General features: G+C 42.6%; 2 protein-coding genes across 8 annotated transcripts; one reads left to right on the forward strand and one right to left on the reverse strand.

The window, feature by feature from the left end:
• Positions 1-125: 125 nt before the first annotated feature.
• Positions 126-8,129, reverse strand: LOC106603194 (trimethyllysine dioxygenase, mitochondrial). Its single transcript, XM_014196518.2, has 7 exons — positions 7,699-8,129; positions 4,133-4,309; positions 3,424-3,703; positions 2,419-2,538; positions 1,579-1,815; positions 1,095-1,233; positions 126-921 (listed from the first exon to the last, which is right to left on the reverse strand). The coding sequence occupies exons 1-7, from the start codon at positions 7,871-7,873 to the stop codon at positions 790-792; spliced, it is 1,260 nt and encodes a 419-aa protein (XP_014051993.1). The 5' UTR covers positions 7,874-8,129; the 3' UTR covers positions 126-789.
• Positions 8,130-11,110: 2,981 nt separating this feature from the next.
• Positions 11,111-18,381, forward strand: LOC106603196 (calphotin). Of its 7 annotated transcripts, none has more exons than XM_014196522.2 (7): positions 11,111-11,394; positions 12,296-12,405; positions 15,632-15,733; positions 16,610-16,685; positions 16,913-16,945; positions 17,133-17,284; positions 17,471-18,381. In XM_014196522.2, exons 3-7 carry the CDS (start codon positions 15,638-15,640, stop codon positions 18,170-18,172), a joined length of 1,059 nt encoding a protein of 352 aa, XP_014051997.1. In that variant the 5' UTR covers positions 11,111-11,394; positions 12,296-12,405; positions 15,632-15,637; the 3' UTR covers positions 18,173-18,381. The 7 variants fall into 7 exon arrangements, with proteins under 7 accessions (XP_014051997.1, XP_014051999.1, XP_014052003.1 ...); XM_014196524.2 differs by having other exon boundaries at positions 16,628-16,685; XM_014196528.2 differs by lacking the exon at positions 15,632-15,733.

Here is an 18,381-nt window from a genome sequence, read left to right on the forward strand (position 1 = left end):
CATGACACTCATACAAAATAACTCACCTGTATTTTCCTTTGATGCTGGATACGTTTTAATGCATGTCAGTCTGTCTGGGCATGACAAAATAAGATAGCCACCCAATAGAAATCAGGAAAGAAATGTATTGAAAAATCACATTTATTTCAGCATGTATACAAGGCAAAAGTTCCTAAATACATGAATCAAAAATTAAATGTCTGGTAAAAGTGCTATGTAGTGTTTGAGACATACTAAAATAATTTAAGATTAGAAACTAATCCCTAAAACAAAGCCAATATGTTAAAACACCTCAATATGTTAAGTTCCAGTTCAAAAGATGATTGTTGTTGTGACAAGAGCATATGCATGCATAATGCAGATCACAGTCCATGTTCTTGACTTAAACACTTAAAAATTGTCAAAGACTCTTGTCACCCAAGTCATAGACTGTTCTCTATGCTACCGCACGGCAAACGGTACTGGGACGCCAAGTCTAGGATCATAAGGCTCCTTAACAGCTTCTACCGCCCAAGCCATAGACTGCTGAACAATTAATCAAATGGCAACCCGGACTATTTACATTGACTTTTTGATTGCATTTTTTTAACTTTATTTTATTTAGTAAATATTTTCTTAACTCTATTTCTTGAACTTCATTGTTGGTTAAGGGCTTGTTGTATTCGGCACCTGTGATTTTTTTGTTGTTGATTTGATTTAATAATATGGTATTCTGAAGAAGCAGGGCTGCAGGTTTTATCTCCAAAATACTGCAGCTTTTGGCTGGAAGGGTTGGAGACTCTTCTTCACTCAGGCCTGCAGACCCAGGGAGCGGGCAATGTTCAAGACGTCATCTCTAGTCAGGTAGCAGCCACACAGTTGCCGCAGGCCTGTGAAGGACTCCCGACCATGCATGACACGCCAGTTATCAATGAAGAGAACCTACCGGAAAAAGAGGGAACATACTGTATTGTTTGTGTACGATTTTGTAGGACTTTACCCATCCCCTGAAACCCAATCCTGGTTTCAGAATGTCCCCACCCCCCTCTTATATCAACATGTAGTGATGAATCCTTTCTGGCTAGATCAATGAAAAGGCACCTCTTTTTCCTTACCTTTCCAGGCTTCAGTTTGACCCACAACTCATTCTCTGGCTTCCTCAGCTCTGTGGTCAACTCTCTGTGAGCCACATACCATCGCTTGACAACATCATGGGGGATAGTGTTTATGACTGCCCGGTCGTAGTTATTGTATCTGTGAGAGAGGCAACCAAGCAGGAGGTGACACCATATTAATCCTCAATATCAGATTAAATATTCATAACATTGATCTCAAAGGATCTAGCTCTGGATTAACAAGTGTTACGCTGTATGCACTATTATTTTTATTATGAGCAACAGATCCTGAGCTTTCCACAAAGAACCTTCCCAAAGGACTTAATTCATATTGATGGGGTGTAGCATTTCTCAAATGTGTACAACGTTGTGAATTAATAGCTAACAAATATTGGTTAGAGGTTGTATGGCCTAGAATGACGTTGGAAGATATGTTTAAAGCATGACATTCAGGGAGACATTCACATCTCAAATGAAAACAGACCGGATCATGTACACCTCGTTGTTCCAGGGATACACGTTGAGCACAGGGCCAATGCCGATCATGTGGTTGCGGTGGTCGCTGACATTTTCAATGTACTCGTGCTTGATAGGCACCCGTGCTAACAGCTCAAAGTTGTCAGGCGTCTTCTGGAGCACTTGGTCTGCAGAATAGAATCCATCCACGAGTAGTGTTCTTCCTCCCGTTCCCTCGTGTTTAAGGCAATGGAACACTTGGATCCTGTAAATCAAAGTCAATGGCATCAAAGTAAGTCACATGATGTCATGCAATGCCCAGTAGATGGCGTATTGCCCTGTCATGTCATGGGACACCAAGGTGGAGCCTATCACAGTGTACTATAGCTTGTTTTATCAAGATTCAAGAAATCTGTGGCATAGCAATGTGCATCTGGCTTGCATCTTATCAGTTAATGAAAGTGTCAAACTGCAGCTTCCAAAAGGAATGGCCTGTTTCACAATGCTGAACCTGTTGTTACAACTGTCCATTTTACTAACAATATATATTCCATTTAGCAGACGCTTTTATCCTAAGTGACTTACAGTCATGCGTGCATACATTTAAAGTATGGGTGGTCCCGGGAATCGAACCCACTATCCTGGCATAGCAAGCGCCATGCTCTCCCAACTCAGCTACAGAGGACCACATCATTGTAATCACCTAACACAATAACCTACATAGATGTCTAACGTGTCTGCATCTGAAGAGGAATCTCAACCTAACCAAGATACAGATCAGCATGTGTGTTGCCATGCTAAATTGACCTGCCATGATAACTCAAACAATTAACACCCATCCGTGTGTGAACATCTTCTGAATACATACCCACAAGGCTCCTGGAAGTATGAGGTGTCTGTGTGACGGTCCAGGGCCAGTTTGGTGTAGGCAGTGTCTCCTCGGGAGAAATCTGAAGTGAAGTTCCACATCTTGCCATACATAGTCTCCCTAATAGGAAACAGGAATGAAAACACAAAGTACAGTCTGCCGTCTCAAAAATAATATCGACAACATTATACAAGAACAATTCAAACAGGTTTATAATGGCAACTTTACTCCAAATAGTTATCTTTTGTTTCTTTGGGGTGTCAGAAGGAGGGCGATTACTTCTGATGACCAAATATTGTTACTGGACTAGAAGAAGAACATGGCCTCATCTGGCAACCATGTGCAATGCATTTCTTCTAACACACTGCTTCCTCCCTCCCTTCCCTCCTCGTCACCCCAAATTAGAGTCTAGTATAAAGAGGGATTAGTGTGCTGGTTCAGGCATTGGAAACTTCAAAACCACACCACCTATGGAGTCCTTAATGAACATGGTGGATTAATGAGAAGGCAGTACCACTACTCTCTCTTCTCCTGTTTGACAAATCCACACTCCATTCTAAGTGCTGAGAAAAGTTTGTTGTGCATGTTCACTTGGCAAAAGTATCAAGGGCTTGTTGTTTAGGAAACCAACATCTTCCCTGTAGCAGGTAGCCTAGTGGTTAGAGTGTTGGGCTAGTAACCGAAAGGTTGGTAGATTGAATCCCCGAGCTGACAAATTAAAAATCTGTCATTCTGCCCCTGAACAATGCAGTTAACCCACTGTTCCTAGGCCATCATTGTTAATAAGAATTTGTTCTTAACTGACTTGCCTAGTTAAACAAAGGTCAAATAAAACAATTCAAAAAAGCACTGTTGCTTTGTAACACAAGCATTGTAACAAGCTAACCCTTATTAAATAATCTCCCATTCTAAAACCATTTCTGTCTGCATGTATTGTGGTGGGTGGTATGCAGCTACTTTTAAGACCCCTGAACACCCCCTTCTCATTCCCTAAGAGGCCAGTACCTGATGAGGCTGACTCTCTGGGTAACCGTCTCTGTGGCCTCAACAGTTGGTGGGACACCCTCCACAAAAGCAATGCCATACAGCAGAAAGTTCCTAAGGAACTTCTTCAGTTCATCATCACAGGTCATAAACTTGTCCCAATTGGCAGAGGACACCTTGGCATTGGCATAGATGTCTGAGTTCCAGATGATGCGTGGCTGCATGGCACTCTGCTTCTGTCCCTCATAGCTGTTCTGAGCCAGCCAACTCAGGTTGTACTTTGTCACATGACCATCGGGCCCTGGGGTACACAAATCAAAGTCAATTCCTTCTATTATACATTCAATAACTGTTCAAATGAATGATGAGTAGCAATAGGTGCATATATCACAGTGCTGCCAAAAAGAAAATGGGCCGAAATAAAAAACATCAAATGACTGGCAATGGATTTAGAGTTTGTGACGACATCAAACAGACCTAGATATACGACCTCAAATGAAATTACTGATTGCACCCAGAGTAAGGGATATAATGGTTACAGTGTAAAATAAATCATATGGTAGCAATTTCTGCACTGTCTACAGTATGTTATTATAGCCTTTTACAAGAGACAAAGGTCTCCCTGAACAATGAAGTAACTATCTCAGGTTTGGCAGTGGTCAAGTTCCAGGCTACTTCACAATGTGGGCTTCTCTTAGTTGAGAAAAGCAATCTTCAAACCAAGACTTACATGTGAGGAAGAGATTCTCATCATCCACCCTGGTGTTGGTGGGACATATGTTCAGCTCCACATGTGATGTATCTAGGTTCCTCTGGTTGGTCTTGCTGTTGTAGCAGGAGGCAGAGCGGCAATGATCCCGTAGCCACACATAGTCAAAGTGCATCACAAGTCCTCCATAGCTGAGCTCTGAAGATTCAAATGTTAGATTTACAAGTAAATATTAGCGTATAATATGGAAACTGGCCTAGTCAAGTGTCAGGTCCAGACACTGTTCTAACCAATGTACCAGATTAAAGTCCAACATTGGACCGAGTACATCCTCATTCTCATCGACGGGGCTGTAGTGGAGCAGGTTGAGAGCTTCAAGTTCCTTGGTGTCCACATCACCAACAAACTAGAATGGTCCAAACACACCAAGACAGTCGTGAAGAGGGCACGACAAAGCCTATTCCCCCTCAGGAAACTAAAACGTTTTGGCATGGGTCCTGAGATCCTCAAAAGGTTCTACATCTGCAACAGCCTGACTGGTTGCATCACTGCCTGGTACGGCAATTGCTCGGCCTCCGACCGCAAGGCACTACAGAGGGTAGTGCGTACGGCCCAGTACATCACTGGGGCTAAGCTGCCTGCCATCCAGGACCTCTACACCAGGCGGTGTCAGAGGAAGGCCATAAAAATTGTCAAAGATCCCAGCCACCCCAGTCATAGACTGTTCTCTCTACTACCGCATGGCAAGCGGTACCGGAGTGCCAAGTCTAGGACAAAAAGGCTTCTCAACAGTTTTTACCCCCAAGCCATAAGACTCCTGAACAGGTAATCAAATGACTACCCGGACTATTTGCATTGTGTGCCACCCCCCCCAACCCCTCTTTTACGATGCTGCTACTCTCTGTTTATCATATATGCACAGTCACTTGAACTATACATTCATGTACATACTACCTCAATTGGCCCGACCAACCAGTGCTCCCGCACATTGGCTAGCCGGGCTATCTGCATTGTGTCCCGCCACCCACCAACCCCTCTTTACGCTACTGCTATTCTCTGTTCATCATATATGCATAGTCACTTTAACCATATCTACATGTACATACTACCTCAATCAGCCTGACTAACCGGTGCCTGTATGTAGCCTCACTACTTTTACAGCCTGCTACTGTACGCACCTCGCTACTGTTTTTCACTGTCTTTTTACTGTTGTTTTTATTTCTTTACTTACCTATTGTTCACCTAATACCTTTTTTGCACTATTGGTTAGAGCCTGTAAGTAAGCATTTCACTGTAAGGTCTACACCGGTTGTATTCGGCGCACGTGACAAATAAACTTTGATTTGAAAGTCCAACATTGGTTCTCAAGTAACACGAGGCTGAAAAGACTTGGCATGGGCTCTCAGATCCTCAAAAGGTTCTGCAGCTGCACCGTTGAGAGCATTTTGACTGGCCGCATCAGCACTTGGTATGACAACTTGGCAAGGCGCTACAGAGGGTAGGTGCTACCCAGTACATCACTGTAGCTGAGCTCCATGCCATCCAGACCCACTGGTATAGAGGTCATCATAGGCTGTTCTCTTTGCGATCGCACGACAAGCGGTAGAGATGCACCAAGTCTGGAACCAAAAGGACCCTAAACAGCATCTACCCTCAAGCCATACGACTGCATTGACCCCTTTTCGAACAACCTTTTTTGACTCATCACATATAGTGCTGCTACTGTTTACTATCTGTCACTTTATTCCTAGTTATACTGAACACAAATATAAACGCAACATGTAAAGTGTTGGTCACATGTTTTATGAGCTAAAATAAAAGATCCCAGAAATGTTCCATACTCAAAAAAGCCTTATTTCTCTGAAATGTAGTGCATACATTTGTTTACATCCCTGTTAGTGAAAATTTCTCTTTTGCCAAGATAATCCATCTACCTGCCAGGTGTGGCATATTAAGAAGCTGATTAAACAGAATGATCATTACACAGGTGCACCTTGTGCTGGGGACAATTAAAGGCCACTCTAAAATGTGCCATTGTGTTGTGTGACAAAACTGCACAGATGTCTCAAGTTTTGAGGGAGCGTGCAATCAGCCTGGTGACTGCAGGAATGTCCACCAGAACTTTTGCCAGATCATTTAATGTTAATTTCTCTACCATAAGCCGCCTTCAACATAATTTTTGCGAATTTGCAGCACGTCCAACCGGCCTCACAGCCGTACACCATGTGTAACCGCGCCAGCCCAGGACCTCCACATCTGGCTTCTTCACCTGCAGGATCGTCTGAGACCAGCCACCCGGACAGCTGGTGAAACTGAGGAGTATTTCTGTATGAAATAAAGCCCTTTTGTGGGGAAAAGACTCAACCTGATTGGCTGGGCCTGGTTCCCCTGTGGGTGGGCCTGGCTCCCCTGTAAATGGGCCTGGCTCCCAAGTGGGTGGCCTATGCCCTCCTAGGCCCACCCATTGCTGCATCCCTGCCCAATCATGTGAAATCCATAGATTAGGGCCTCATTTATTTATTTCAATGGACTGATTTTCTTATATAAACTGTAACTCCGTAAAATCGTTGCGTTTATATTTTTGTTCAGTATATATGTACATATCTACCTCTACCTCGTACCCCTGGTATATAGCCAAGTTATTGGTACTCATTGTGTATCTATTATTACGTGATTTACTTTTTTATTATTTCTCTATTTTCTTTCTCTCTGCATTGTAACATGCTGACCAGACCGGACACGTCGCGTGCGTCGCAAAATAAATTTAGAAATCCATGTTATTCAATTATTGCACCCACACTGCTCGCGCACACCAACGAGCTTCTGTGATGCCAAGGGCTAAAATATAACTAATTTATATTTCTGACGTAGATTGCACTGAAAGTCCTGCCTCTCCCATCTCCTCATTGGTTTATAGAAGCAGGTACCCACGGGCCATCTCCACATTGTTATACCCACGTGGGTGATTGAAAGACAAACTGTTTTGCAGGTCGTAGTGGTAATACTATGAAAGTTTAGATGGATCACCATATAAGTTCAAAGATGAAAAAGCCTGGAAGGAGGAGAGATGACTACAAACGATTCGGTTGGCCGTTTTATGTGTGGATTAATTGTCGGAGTAGAGGACCTTGTGCATTTCAGGTAAAATAACAACTCAATGTTTATATCCCAGGACAAATTAGCTAGCAACAACAAGCTAGCTAAATAGGACAAATTAGCTAGCCATACATGTTTAATGCTTTTCGACCTGTCCGCAAAATATTGTCATTGGTTCAGAGTTTGTTTTCATATTTTAACCTGCGTGTCGTGATCGCGTTTGGTGTAGGGGGACAAAATAAATGTATGCACGATAGCGCACGCGCGCAGACGGTTTGGGTTCCGTGTTAGGAAGTGCCCATAAGCAGTTTCACTGATCGTAAACAACAGGTGTGGACTAAGTACGTGACGAATAAAATGGTATTTGATATGAACAACTTGAACTTCAATAACAAACACATAGGAAGCTAGTGCGAATTAAATCCCAAATAATCATCGCCTTTGGTAAAGGGAAGCGCAGATTTAAAAAAAACTAATGTCAAGACACTCACCAAGGCATTCTTCCTGAAGTTGCCAGTGACAACTCGTCGACTGTGGAGCAGCAGTATACTGCCAATACTTCACTTCATTCTGGGTCCGTATGAGTCGGGAGACCAAAGGAGCCTGTGTTTTCGATATGGGTTGCAAATAGCCATGTAAACGGAAAAACGCCCGAGCCAAAGGCATTATCTGTTAATGTAAAATTGGTTAGGTGCAACACTGGACAGATGCACAATTATATACAGTCGTTGATGTGGATTATTCGCGTCAGACTGTCACCTGCACAAATAATAATTTCCCTGAATTACTTAATTGCTTTGATTGAGAACAAATCAACTAGTATGATTTGATAATCTGAGTATGCAATGCTCACAGAACAGATCTCGTGTGGATTCCAGTCAACTGTCGATAGCAGCACAGTGACTTGGCTGTAATTCAGATTTCATGGACTTTCATCGGCTTCGATGAACACCTACAATGACAATCGCGGAGATTAATTATTATACAAGTTTGCTAAATTTTTTCCTAGTAGTTTATAGTTTTTGCTGGCTAGCGTTGCAGTATTGTAAACTTTGGCCTCATACCGTGCTAACATTGACGCTGAGAACTGCTAGTATAGCAGTTATACAACAGGGACAAAACAGTTTGAGGTCGCGTTCCTCTGTCTAGGCGTTGCTGTCGCATGACAGATTTTACACCTTGATCACACCGACAGTGTCTTTGTGCAAAATGGTATGCAGCATCATCTAGATGTACAACATACACCTTCTGCTACCATTTCTGTTAAGCCATCTGCGCATACAGCTTTTGCATACTTTCGATAAATCTAACGTATGCACCACACAGAACGCACTGCCAATGCAATGCAAAGCAAACACAGCGTTCCATTGGAAATGAAAGTACTTTTGGTGTACCAAAATTAATTAACACTGTCGGTGTGATTGAGGCGTTACAACACCTGGATGGGTATTTTACATATCAACTAACCACATATGTTATATCAAACTGTCACTCGCTGACTCAGTCAATGACGTGCCACGCAACAATTGGTTGATGCATGCTACGTCTGAGCGGGGGTACGCGACCTAACGCCTCAATCACATTGACAGGGGATTTGCTTAAAATGGTATGCAGTATCATCTGAATATGTGCAACAAAAGTTCAATATTCACTTTCCGATACCATTTCTGTGAGGCCATCAACGCATACAGTTTGACGCATACGTTCAGTAGATTAATCCAACGTATGCACCACACCAGTGGAGGCTCTTCAGATGAGGAAGGGGAGGACCATCCTCCTCACTGAATTTCAGAAAAATGAAAATAGTTAAACATTTCAAAAGTTATCCTTTTTAGATAAAACTATACAAAATATAATCATGTCACCAAATAATTGATTAAAACACTATTTTGCAATGAAGGTCTACAGTAGTCTCAACAGCACTCTGTATGGTAGCACCATGGTGTAGCCGGAGGACAGGTCGTTTCCGTCCTCCTCTGGGTACATTGACTTCAATACAAAACCTAGGAACTTCATGGTTCTCACCCCCTTCCATAGACTTACAAAGTAATTATGACAAATTCCGGAGGATGTCCTCCAACCTATCAGATCTCTTGCAGCATGAACTGACATGTTGTCCACCCAATCAAAGGATCAGAGAATGAATCTAGTACTGAAAGCATAAGCAACAGCTAGCTAGCACTGCAGTACATCAAATGTGGTGAGTAGTTGACTCAAAGAGAGAGAAAGACAATAGTTAAACAGTTTTAAACAAGTTAATTTATTCAAATTAGAGGAGGAAGAGAGAGCTAGCTATATTTCATGTTTTTCTCTTTCACTTACTTAGCTAGCTACCAAATGCAGCTAGCTAGTTTAGCCTACTCAAAAACCTGGCTCAAACAGAGGGATGCTATGTTAGCTAGCTGACTATGACTATTCAACACTGAAACTGCATGATTGTAGCGGGTTTACTAATGCATTAGTTCTATTAGCTATGTTGACTATGACATTACTTTAGCTAATACGGTGAGCTAGCTGCCATTATGATATGAAGGTTTGGCTTGAAAAGGTTTTTTCGCCTGGTGACAGACAGCGGATGTGTTGTGCATTGAAGTCCACAAGGGAAGAGGTGAGAGGAGAAGAGCGCGTTGATGTGAGAAGGAATATAGCGAGCTGTTTGTGGCTATGAAAGTGAACCGCTTTCGTGTGATCAGGGGTGTATTCATTCTGTCGATTCTCATGAAAAACGTTTCTTAAACGGAAGCAAACAGAACGGGGATAAACACACCTGAATTTGTCCAATAGAAACTCTTGTTTGCAGCTGTTGGACTAATGATTACACCCTAGGTCAGCTAGATGCAGGCAAGAGTGTGCAAGGCAATATTGAATGTGTCACCGTCTGTCCATGTGTGCACCTACGTTGAATTCATAGGCTAGGTTGAAGCAACCTCATGATTGGGATAGGGACATTTTGAGTAAGGTTTAGGCTACTACATCAATCTATGTTAAACTGGGTGAATGGAATATGAATGACAGTCATCCAATATGCTGTAATAGAAATGAGGCAAAAAAAAAATCGTCCTCCCTCATCTTTAATGGCACCGACCGCCACTGCACCACACAGAATGCACTGCAACTGCCTCTGCAACGCAATGGTGGAAGGCAAATACAACATTCCATTGGAAATGAAAGTACTTCTTAACACTGTCGGTGTGATTGAGGCATTACAACACCTGGATGGGTATTTTACATATCAAACTGTCACTCGATGACTAAGTCAATGATGTGCCACGCAACAATTGGTTGAGGCATGCTACGTCTGAGCAAGGGTACGCGACCTCACGCCTTGATCACGCGTATCATCTGGATATGTGTGCAATAAAAGTTCAACATTCACCTTTTGCTACCATTTCTGTCAAGCCTTCTACACATACAGTTTGATGCATACTTTCGATAAATACAACGTATGCCCCACATAGAATGCACTGCAACTGCCTCTGCAACGCAATGCTGCAAGGCAAACGCAGCGTTCCATTGGAAATGAATGTACTACTGGTGTACCAGAATGCAAAAACTCAGTCTGTGTGATCGAGGCGTAAGTCTCCCAGTTCTCGTGCTTGCTTCTGCCTCCCTCTGGTAGACTGGCATAATGCAGTTTGTGTCCGAGTTCTGAAATGTTGAAACAAAAATGTATTCGAGGCCCTGGGCTGATATTACAAAGGCTAATTTTGTGAGGGATAAATGTTTACCCAAGATTATCAAATACTGTAGCTAGGTAAAGTAAAATCAAAGTCTCGTACCACTGAGTTTCTAAACATATTGACTCCATGCGTCACAGGCTCCATCCATCCGGTTTGCACGGACAGGGATGACCGTTGAGGACTCGCGGCTTGCCTCGCCCTGTTTTGCAACATCGAAGCAGCATTTTGAAGACATTCGTTAAAAAAAAAAAAATGTATCCTTTCGTTGATATAGGATGGAAGTTTCACTAGCGCAACTACTTTTTTCATGTCTGAAAAGCCAGTAAATGAGAAATGGAGTGCCGGTACTATTTGATGAGCGGAGGAAAATTGATTTCGTTTAAGAGATATGGCTGTGAAGCCATGTGCTTCTTTGTTTACAAAAACAGAGGCTGTTGGTGGAGTGGTGAAATTGCGTGAATAGTTCTTTAAAGAATTTGGACTTGTAAGAAGTGAGCCGCACAACCGGTAAGGAAGTCTGCGTTTTAGTCTAGTTGAAGACTAATATAATGCATTGGTTGTCCTTTTTTGTTGTCGCGTGAGACATAAAACGCGTGGATGTACTTTGTCGATGGCCTTTGACATGCGCGCGCCTATTTCGGATTATTTTGGCCTCAATGTTGCTTTGACCATCAAACCAGAAATTGTTTGAGTAAATTAGTTAAATCTTTCGCCAATTACCGCTATGGAACTTGTCATAATCATGATTCATGCGTGGAAACGCCGGATTGTGTGTAGCCACTAGCCAGCTTGCTAACGTTAGCTAGCTAGCTAGTTACGCAACAAAGAGATTTCGGAAGGAGGGTAAAGACCCCTGAAGAAAGTGGCACAAATTTTACCTTTCATTAGCTGCATTTGTAAGGAGGAAAATCTCAAAGAGCCCAAAGTTTGAAGCTCTGAACTAAATCACCAGATCGATTGTCTATCTAGTTAGATTTACCTAACTATACTGTTTGATTTGTCATAATAGCTAAATGTGTCATGACTCGTGCATTTGCTCATTTTGGAAGTGCACTTTCACATTCGATATTTTGGAGAATAATTGACTGCGCACTGAAACCTATTTACTCGAAGCCAGTCTATTCTGCAGTAGATTGGCGCTCTAATAACTTTGCATAGCGCGTACATTTACTATTACAGGGACGTCCTCATGTGGATTTTATGTGGGGGAGGGAAGGTCACGTGGGTAAAACGTTTGTTTACAATCAACCTCTGCAACCCCCACACACACCAGTTCCTCCATTAGTTTGGTTGAGGCTATGGTCATTCCTACGCGAATGTTTTACAATGTTACGTTATTTATGGATTTTTGTTATTGTGGATTCATGATTTGTTATTCAGATATTAACATGCAATATTATTTTCCCAGTACCTGCAACTTGCCTGGAGCAGTCTTCAGACAGTGGGACAAACTGTATCTGCCAACTCAATGCCTAGTTTCAATTCCCTAGGATTGGGTCAAACTGACCATTCGTAAGGGTGAGTGTTGTGGACTGTGGGAACATGGAAGAGTCTATGTATAAACATTTTGCTTGCATCTTTTTAACACTTCACCCCCTAATTACATACCATTAAATTAATGTTTTGAGACCCCTGATGTCTTGCAATGTTTACTGAGAATGTGCTTTGTGGGGAGCTTGTCTGCTATGTAATAAAGTGCTTACAGTGCAGGTAATGGTTATGTCCTACCTACCGCAATGTGAGCACTTCTGTCACAAGGCAGATGTCCTATCTACTCAAATCTGACGTGGTCATCCAACATTTTGGTGAAAGAAAGAAGTCATTGTATTTTCCCTATTACATAGTTTCTGTAATTTTTTAAAAACTAGGCAAGTCAGTTGAGAATAAAGTCTTATTTTACAATGACGGCCTACCGGGGATTAGTGGGTTAACTGCCTTGTTCAGGGGCAGAACGACAGATTATTTTCTTTGTCAGCTCGGGGATTCGATCCAGCAACCTTTCAGTTATTGGCCCAACGCTCTAACCATTAGGCTACCTGCCACCCCATAAATGGTGGGAACCACTGAACTTGCTGTTTTTGCCCATTGGTGTCAAAAGTGCTGTTTGTGCAGGTAGATAAACTCATCAGACCTACTGCAAAACCAGCACTTCCTGACTCACAGGGTGCACCACTCATCCTGTTCCACCAGAGGGTAGGAATTCCTTGGTCGCAGTTGCTGCAAATAACGAAAGCACTGCCCAGATGCTGTGTCTCTGATGTGAATTCACAAAGGTTTATATCCCTTGAAAACATCCAACTACGTTGCTGCTGGTTCTGGTCAGCTTTGCTGGGTGATCAGCCTGTGCACCTCAGTCGCTGTGCAAACCCATGCAAAACTGACTATAACTGGAACTGATCACCCTTCCTGACCCCTTGTCAACACAAATAAACCTAATATCGACTTGCACCTTTGCTGTCTCATCTTTGACCCAAATAGGGCCCTTTAGCTACTAGGATAGCTGTCTGAGTCACACAGCTTGTCTCTTTCCCTGAACAGCCCAGGAGTCATTTTGTTTCACAATTTTCTCTAATTTATTGTAATTTAGTAGAACATGCTATGCTTCCTTGTGGTTTTACATTCTAAGTGGGGCCACTAAGACTGGCTTGTGTTGAGAGGCGGAGTCTTGGGCAATTGCCGGCAATCTTAAGAGGCATTGCACTTGTCTCGGTCTGACAGCACTGGCAGAGCGCGACCACTGGAGTAGATCACATGGGAGGTGACATACAGAAAACAGGCAGGGCAAGAATGTCACCCATATTTCTGTAAAGGATTGTACAGTGGAGGATAGTAAGATCACATGGCAAACAGTACATGAGAGGTATTTGAAATGTGACATGAAGTGAATGTTTAGATGAACAAGTCAGAAATAAAGTCTTTGTTTGGACCCTATCTATCTTGCATTGAGACTCTGTTTTGTTGTAGAATAGGAAAGAATGAAGTGAACTCTACTGTAGCTTGAAGGTATTTTGTAATCATGCAATAGTAATAATACAGCTTTGTGTTAAGTAGTAAATCAAAATGGTACTTGTTATTAGGTTGACGACAAATCAAATATTCGCAATGACAATCTATCCCCTCGGTCTTGAGGAGGACAGCAGTCTTTCTTACCTACAACATCCCAACTTGTGGCAAAGGCCAGTGACGAATAACATTTTGAACATCATGCCATATATATTTTTATACTGCATCAATCAAATGTATTTTATAAAGCCCTTTTTACATCAGCAGTTGTCACAAAGTTCTTTATAGATACCCAGCCTAAAACCCCGAAATACTATTGAACATTGTTTTATCCCTAATGTGGAGCATTGGAGAGGTGTCATGCATGGCTGGGAAAGAATACCTTTAGCAGTATTATGAGTGCTCCTAAAGGATATAATATGACATTTCCACTCTCTGCCATATAATGGTAGTGATATAATGGTGGTATGTTGTCATAATGTGTGCCCCAAAACACAACTTCTAATTTTCCTTGGAATGTATGTCTTTGAAGGGGGTGAGGATAGACTGGTCAGAACAGGCTGGCAATGAAAGTGGTTTATAATCCTCTGCTATATCATTACACGATATTCTTTGATTATTATGGTGAGTGTGTTTCTCTCAGGGTCTCCCCACTGTTATTGCGCATTTCTCAGATTCCTGCCCTGTCCCCCTCACACCTGTTTAAACGCCCCTCTGCCTCCTTAAAAGTGCGGCTCTAGCCCGTTCAGGGGGCCTCTGATTCTGCCTATGCCACGACTACAGCCCAGATGAAGGCCCCTACAGCCATATTGCCACTCCTCAGTTCCCCTTTTCCATTGATGTTAAAACATTTTTTTACAAATAATTTCTGTAGGTGTACAAATAGGCCTAATGTTCCTCCTTAGGTGTTTTTAGATAGTAGTGACTGTTCTCAAAGTGAAGAATTAAAGGATGTGGCCCCTTGCCACATCTGTCTGATTCATGGAGGGTAGTGATTATCTGTGGGCTTTCTCAATGCCCGGCGGCGAACACGAAGACAAGGTACTGTTATTTGCCTTAAAGATCGCAGAGGTACAATGTATTTGTCTCTCTAAGGGTGATGGTAAAGTAATGCAATATGAGTTCTGACAGCAATTTGGCAGAAGCTTGCTGTGTGTATGTAGCATTCTATACTAATCCATGTCATACAGACTATTTGAGTTGGCAGTGTTCTAGAGCCCTAGAATTTGAATGTGCAAACTGCTAATGATGACCTGTGGTTATGCTCGGTGTACTTTTAGTGATGTAGACCTGCCTCAAAGAAACAAAAGTGTTGTCATTTGTTAGTAACCTGTTACAAGGCAGTAAAGACTACTTTTGATATCCTTTTCCAGCGTTATTTACTTGAAACAGAAGTCAACCCTACACCCCCAACCTAATTATTGTCTTGCCAAGTAACAGAAGTTAAAATGGAAAACCCCCGCTGTTTTGAGAGAAGGGGTTAATTTTGCTGTTCAAGCAGGTTTCGTCAAGAAAATGGCTCTTTTGCTAATATTACACCCTTGGAGTCCAACACATGTCTGAACAGAGGTGAACTTGAAAAGGGGTTGAAAGTTTCAAGTATTCTGTACTGGGACATTTTAGAACTCATTTGGCGTACGTGTGTCAGTTGATGATGATCATCATGCAATACCATATTGGTATACACATGACATGAAGAGAGAGCCTACAATGTATCTCTTCTGAAGAGTATTTCTAACAGGACCAAATGCAGCTGAGTGAGGCCAAAACATCAAGGGACCCTACCGCCCCATGCACACTTTCTGGACTCAGCGGGTGCCTGGCTGTCACGATTTTACGAGTTGTAAGCCTATTTCATTTGAAGTTTCCCTTTTATCGTTAATTCCCTCGGGTGCACACTTATTATAGTGCTTAATGAGCGCTTTAACCATGTCCACGTCTCAAGAAGAAAAGGATGGTGGAGGTGCAAGGGGGTGGAGTTACTTGGGGTCAATAGCCAATGGAAAGCATCCAAATTATGAGTGGCATTGAGTTCAGTATTTATGAACTGCGAAGTTGTCTCAAACTGACACTGGACTGGGAAGAGAGATACACGTACAGGCGAGTAAGAAAATGATCTGCTTCATATAATATGTGCTTTGATCATTAGGCTGGTCAAGAGGCCTGACTAGGTTCATTCAATTAATATATTTATCATTATTGTATAAGGGGAAGTTTGAATGCATGCATCAATGATTGATTGTGGATCTAAAACAGGATTTCTTTAAATGAGTTAATTGATGCTGTGGACATAAGCTGGAGCACCAGAGCCTTTGCTGGAGTGAAGTGGGAAGATCTTTATATTCTATATAAAATGTCACTGCTGCTCAGTCAAGGTGTAACTTGTCAGTTTAGGGTCATGTATGATGTAATTCATCTATTATAAGGTGGACTGGCGATTTGAATTGATTCATGTGGTAAATTGAAAGCTTTCTGTGTAGTCTGATAAAAGTGAAAGGATATTTTGATGTAGGTAGTTTCAATGTGAAAGAAACTAGTCAGTTTATCATCCAATGTGCCAATACAGCTACTAAGTGAACAGTAAGTGTTAGTGTTCTATGATCAAAACAGAAGAAAATATAATTCATACTGTATTTTACACCAGTCAAGTGTCTGTTTGTGTGTTCTATGATCAAAGCAGAAGAAAATAGAATTCATACTGTATTTTACACCAGTCAAGTGTCTGTGTGTTTTCCAGGTGGCAAGGATGATTTCTCAGGTTCTCCTGACGGGGACACTATGTTGCCTACTCCCAGGTCTGTTTCCACTCTAAACCAACATGTATGCCAAGATGGCAACTAAATATAGCATATAGAACAGGGGCATAGCTTTCTATTGCAAACGTGATAACGCAAACAGATCTTATGAACTAGAAAGTTATAAAGTTTTCCGAAACTTCTGCGTCTGTGGATATTTCTGCAGCAAGACCCCTCTCAACACCTCTGACCCTGTTGTATTCTCTATCCCTTATCCCTCTCTGCAGGTTTGCTGGATGCTACACCTCTGAAGGCTAGAGGTAAAAGAAAATACAACAATGGCATGTGCTTGTTTTACTGTGTAGCCTAATCTTTGATTTATGTTTGACTTGCGTATGTGTGTGCGAGTGTTCGCACATGCAAGAAAAAAAGGTGTCATTATATTTCCTGAATGTTTTTTTTCTCCATCCCCCTCTCTTCCACCATGATACCTGTCATTAAATGCAGCTGTGAGGGAGGTCAGCATCGACTCTGCCCAGGCTCATGGCTTCCAGTCTCAGTCACGCCCCAAACGGAACGTCGATCCCAAGTGGCACCGCGGCACGCCTGATTTCCAGTCCTACTACAAATTCTACAACAGCATCGGCCATATTGAAGGAGTGAGTAAAGGGATCATATCATGAGACACTTAAAGCAGATTTTTCATCACTGTAATGAATGTTAAACAGAATTTAATACAGGTTCTTGTCATCTGCCCATTCCTCAACCCACCTGATCACTTATTTTGTCTTTCCCTCCCTCTCTCATTCTCAAACCCTGTGTGGATCTCTCTCTATTCCTCCCAGCTGTATGAGATTGACAGGCTCAGGATACTGTATCAGCAGATGCGTCACCTGGAGCAGGTCTATGGGCCTGACGCCTCACGCTACCAGAATGCCCTGGGTGTGATAACCCCACCACCCACCACCGCAGCTCCTACTACCACCACACTGCCTGCTACCACTCCTACTACCCCAGCACCACTTTCTTTTACTAAGACTGACGTCCTGTATCTGTGTAACCCCAAAGACCCCCTCTGTAAAGCTCACATCGTCTACCTGCCTGCAGGGGCCATCCCGGTCCTCTGTGACCCACGCTACAACCCTGCCTGCAAACCCCAAACTGGCAAGGTGGTCATTCCTGCTGTACCTATGGAGCCAGCTCCTGCAGCACCTCTGGTGCCAGCTGTTGAAGCACCACCTCCACCTCCACGATCTCTTAAGAAGTCTCTCAAACCTCCTCGTCCTCCTCCCATTGTCATTAAAGGGATGGAGTATGACTGTGACCCTTACTGGGACCCTGACTGCCTGATCGATCACCCACCTCGCCCTGTCAAGGCGACTGAGCCACTACCACCACCCCATACTCTCCCCGTTGTTGTGGAGGAGAAGGAGGGGAAGGAAGAAGTTGCTCCTGAGGAGACCAAAACACCTTTTGACCTGCGTGATTTCCGGCGTGACCTCTTTGACCCTTACCGCTATTCTGACCAAGCCCCTGACCCCCAGTAGATGATTAAAACAACAGAAAATGGACATACAAATAAAACAGTAGTGTTAGTTTATAACAGAAGGTCAGTAAACAAATACAGGTAGGACTGTGAACAAAACCATATAACTTTTATTTTACATAATTCCCCCCCAAGTATGACACTTTTTCACTTCCATCAGAGAATATGGTTTCAGTTTTAGAGACAAGCCTTATAAAATCTTGTATTCAA

The sequence above is a fragment of the Salmo salar genome, chromosome ssa04 (assembly GCF_905237065.1).
Source record: "Salmo salar chromosome ssa04, Ssal_v3.1, whole genome shotgun sequence".
In the NCBI taxonomy this organism is placed as follows: Eukaryota; Metazoa; Chordata; class Actinopteri; order Salmoniformes; family Salmonidae; genus Salmo; species Salmo salar.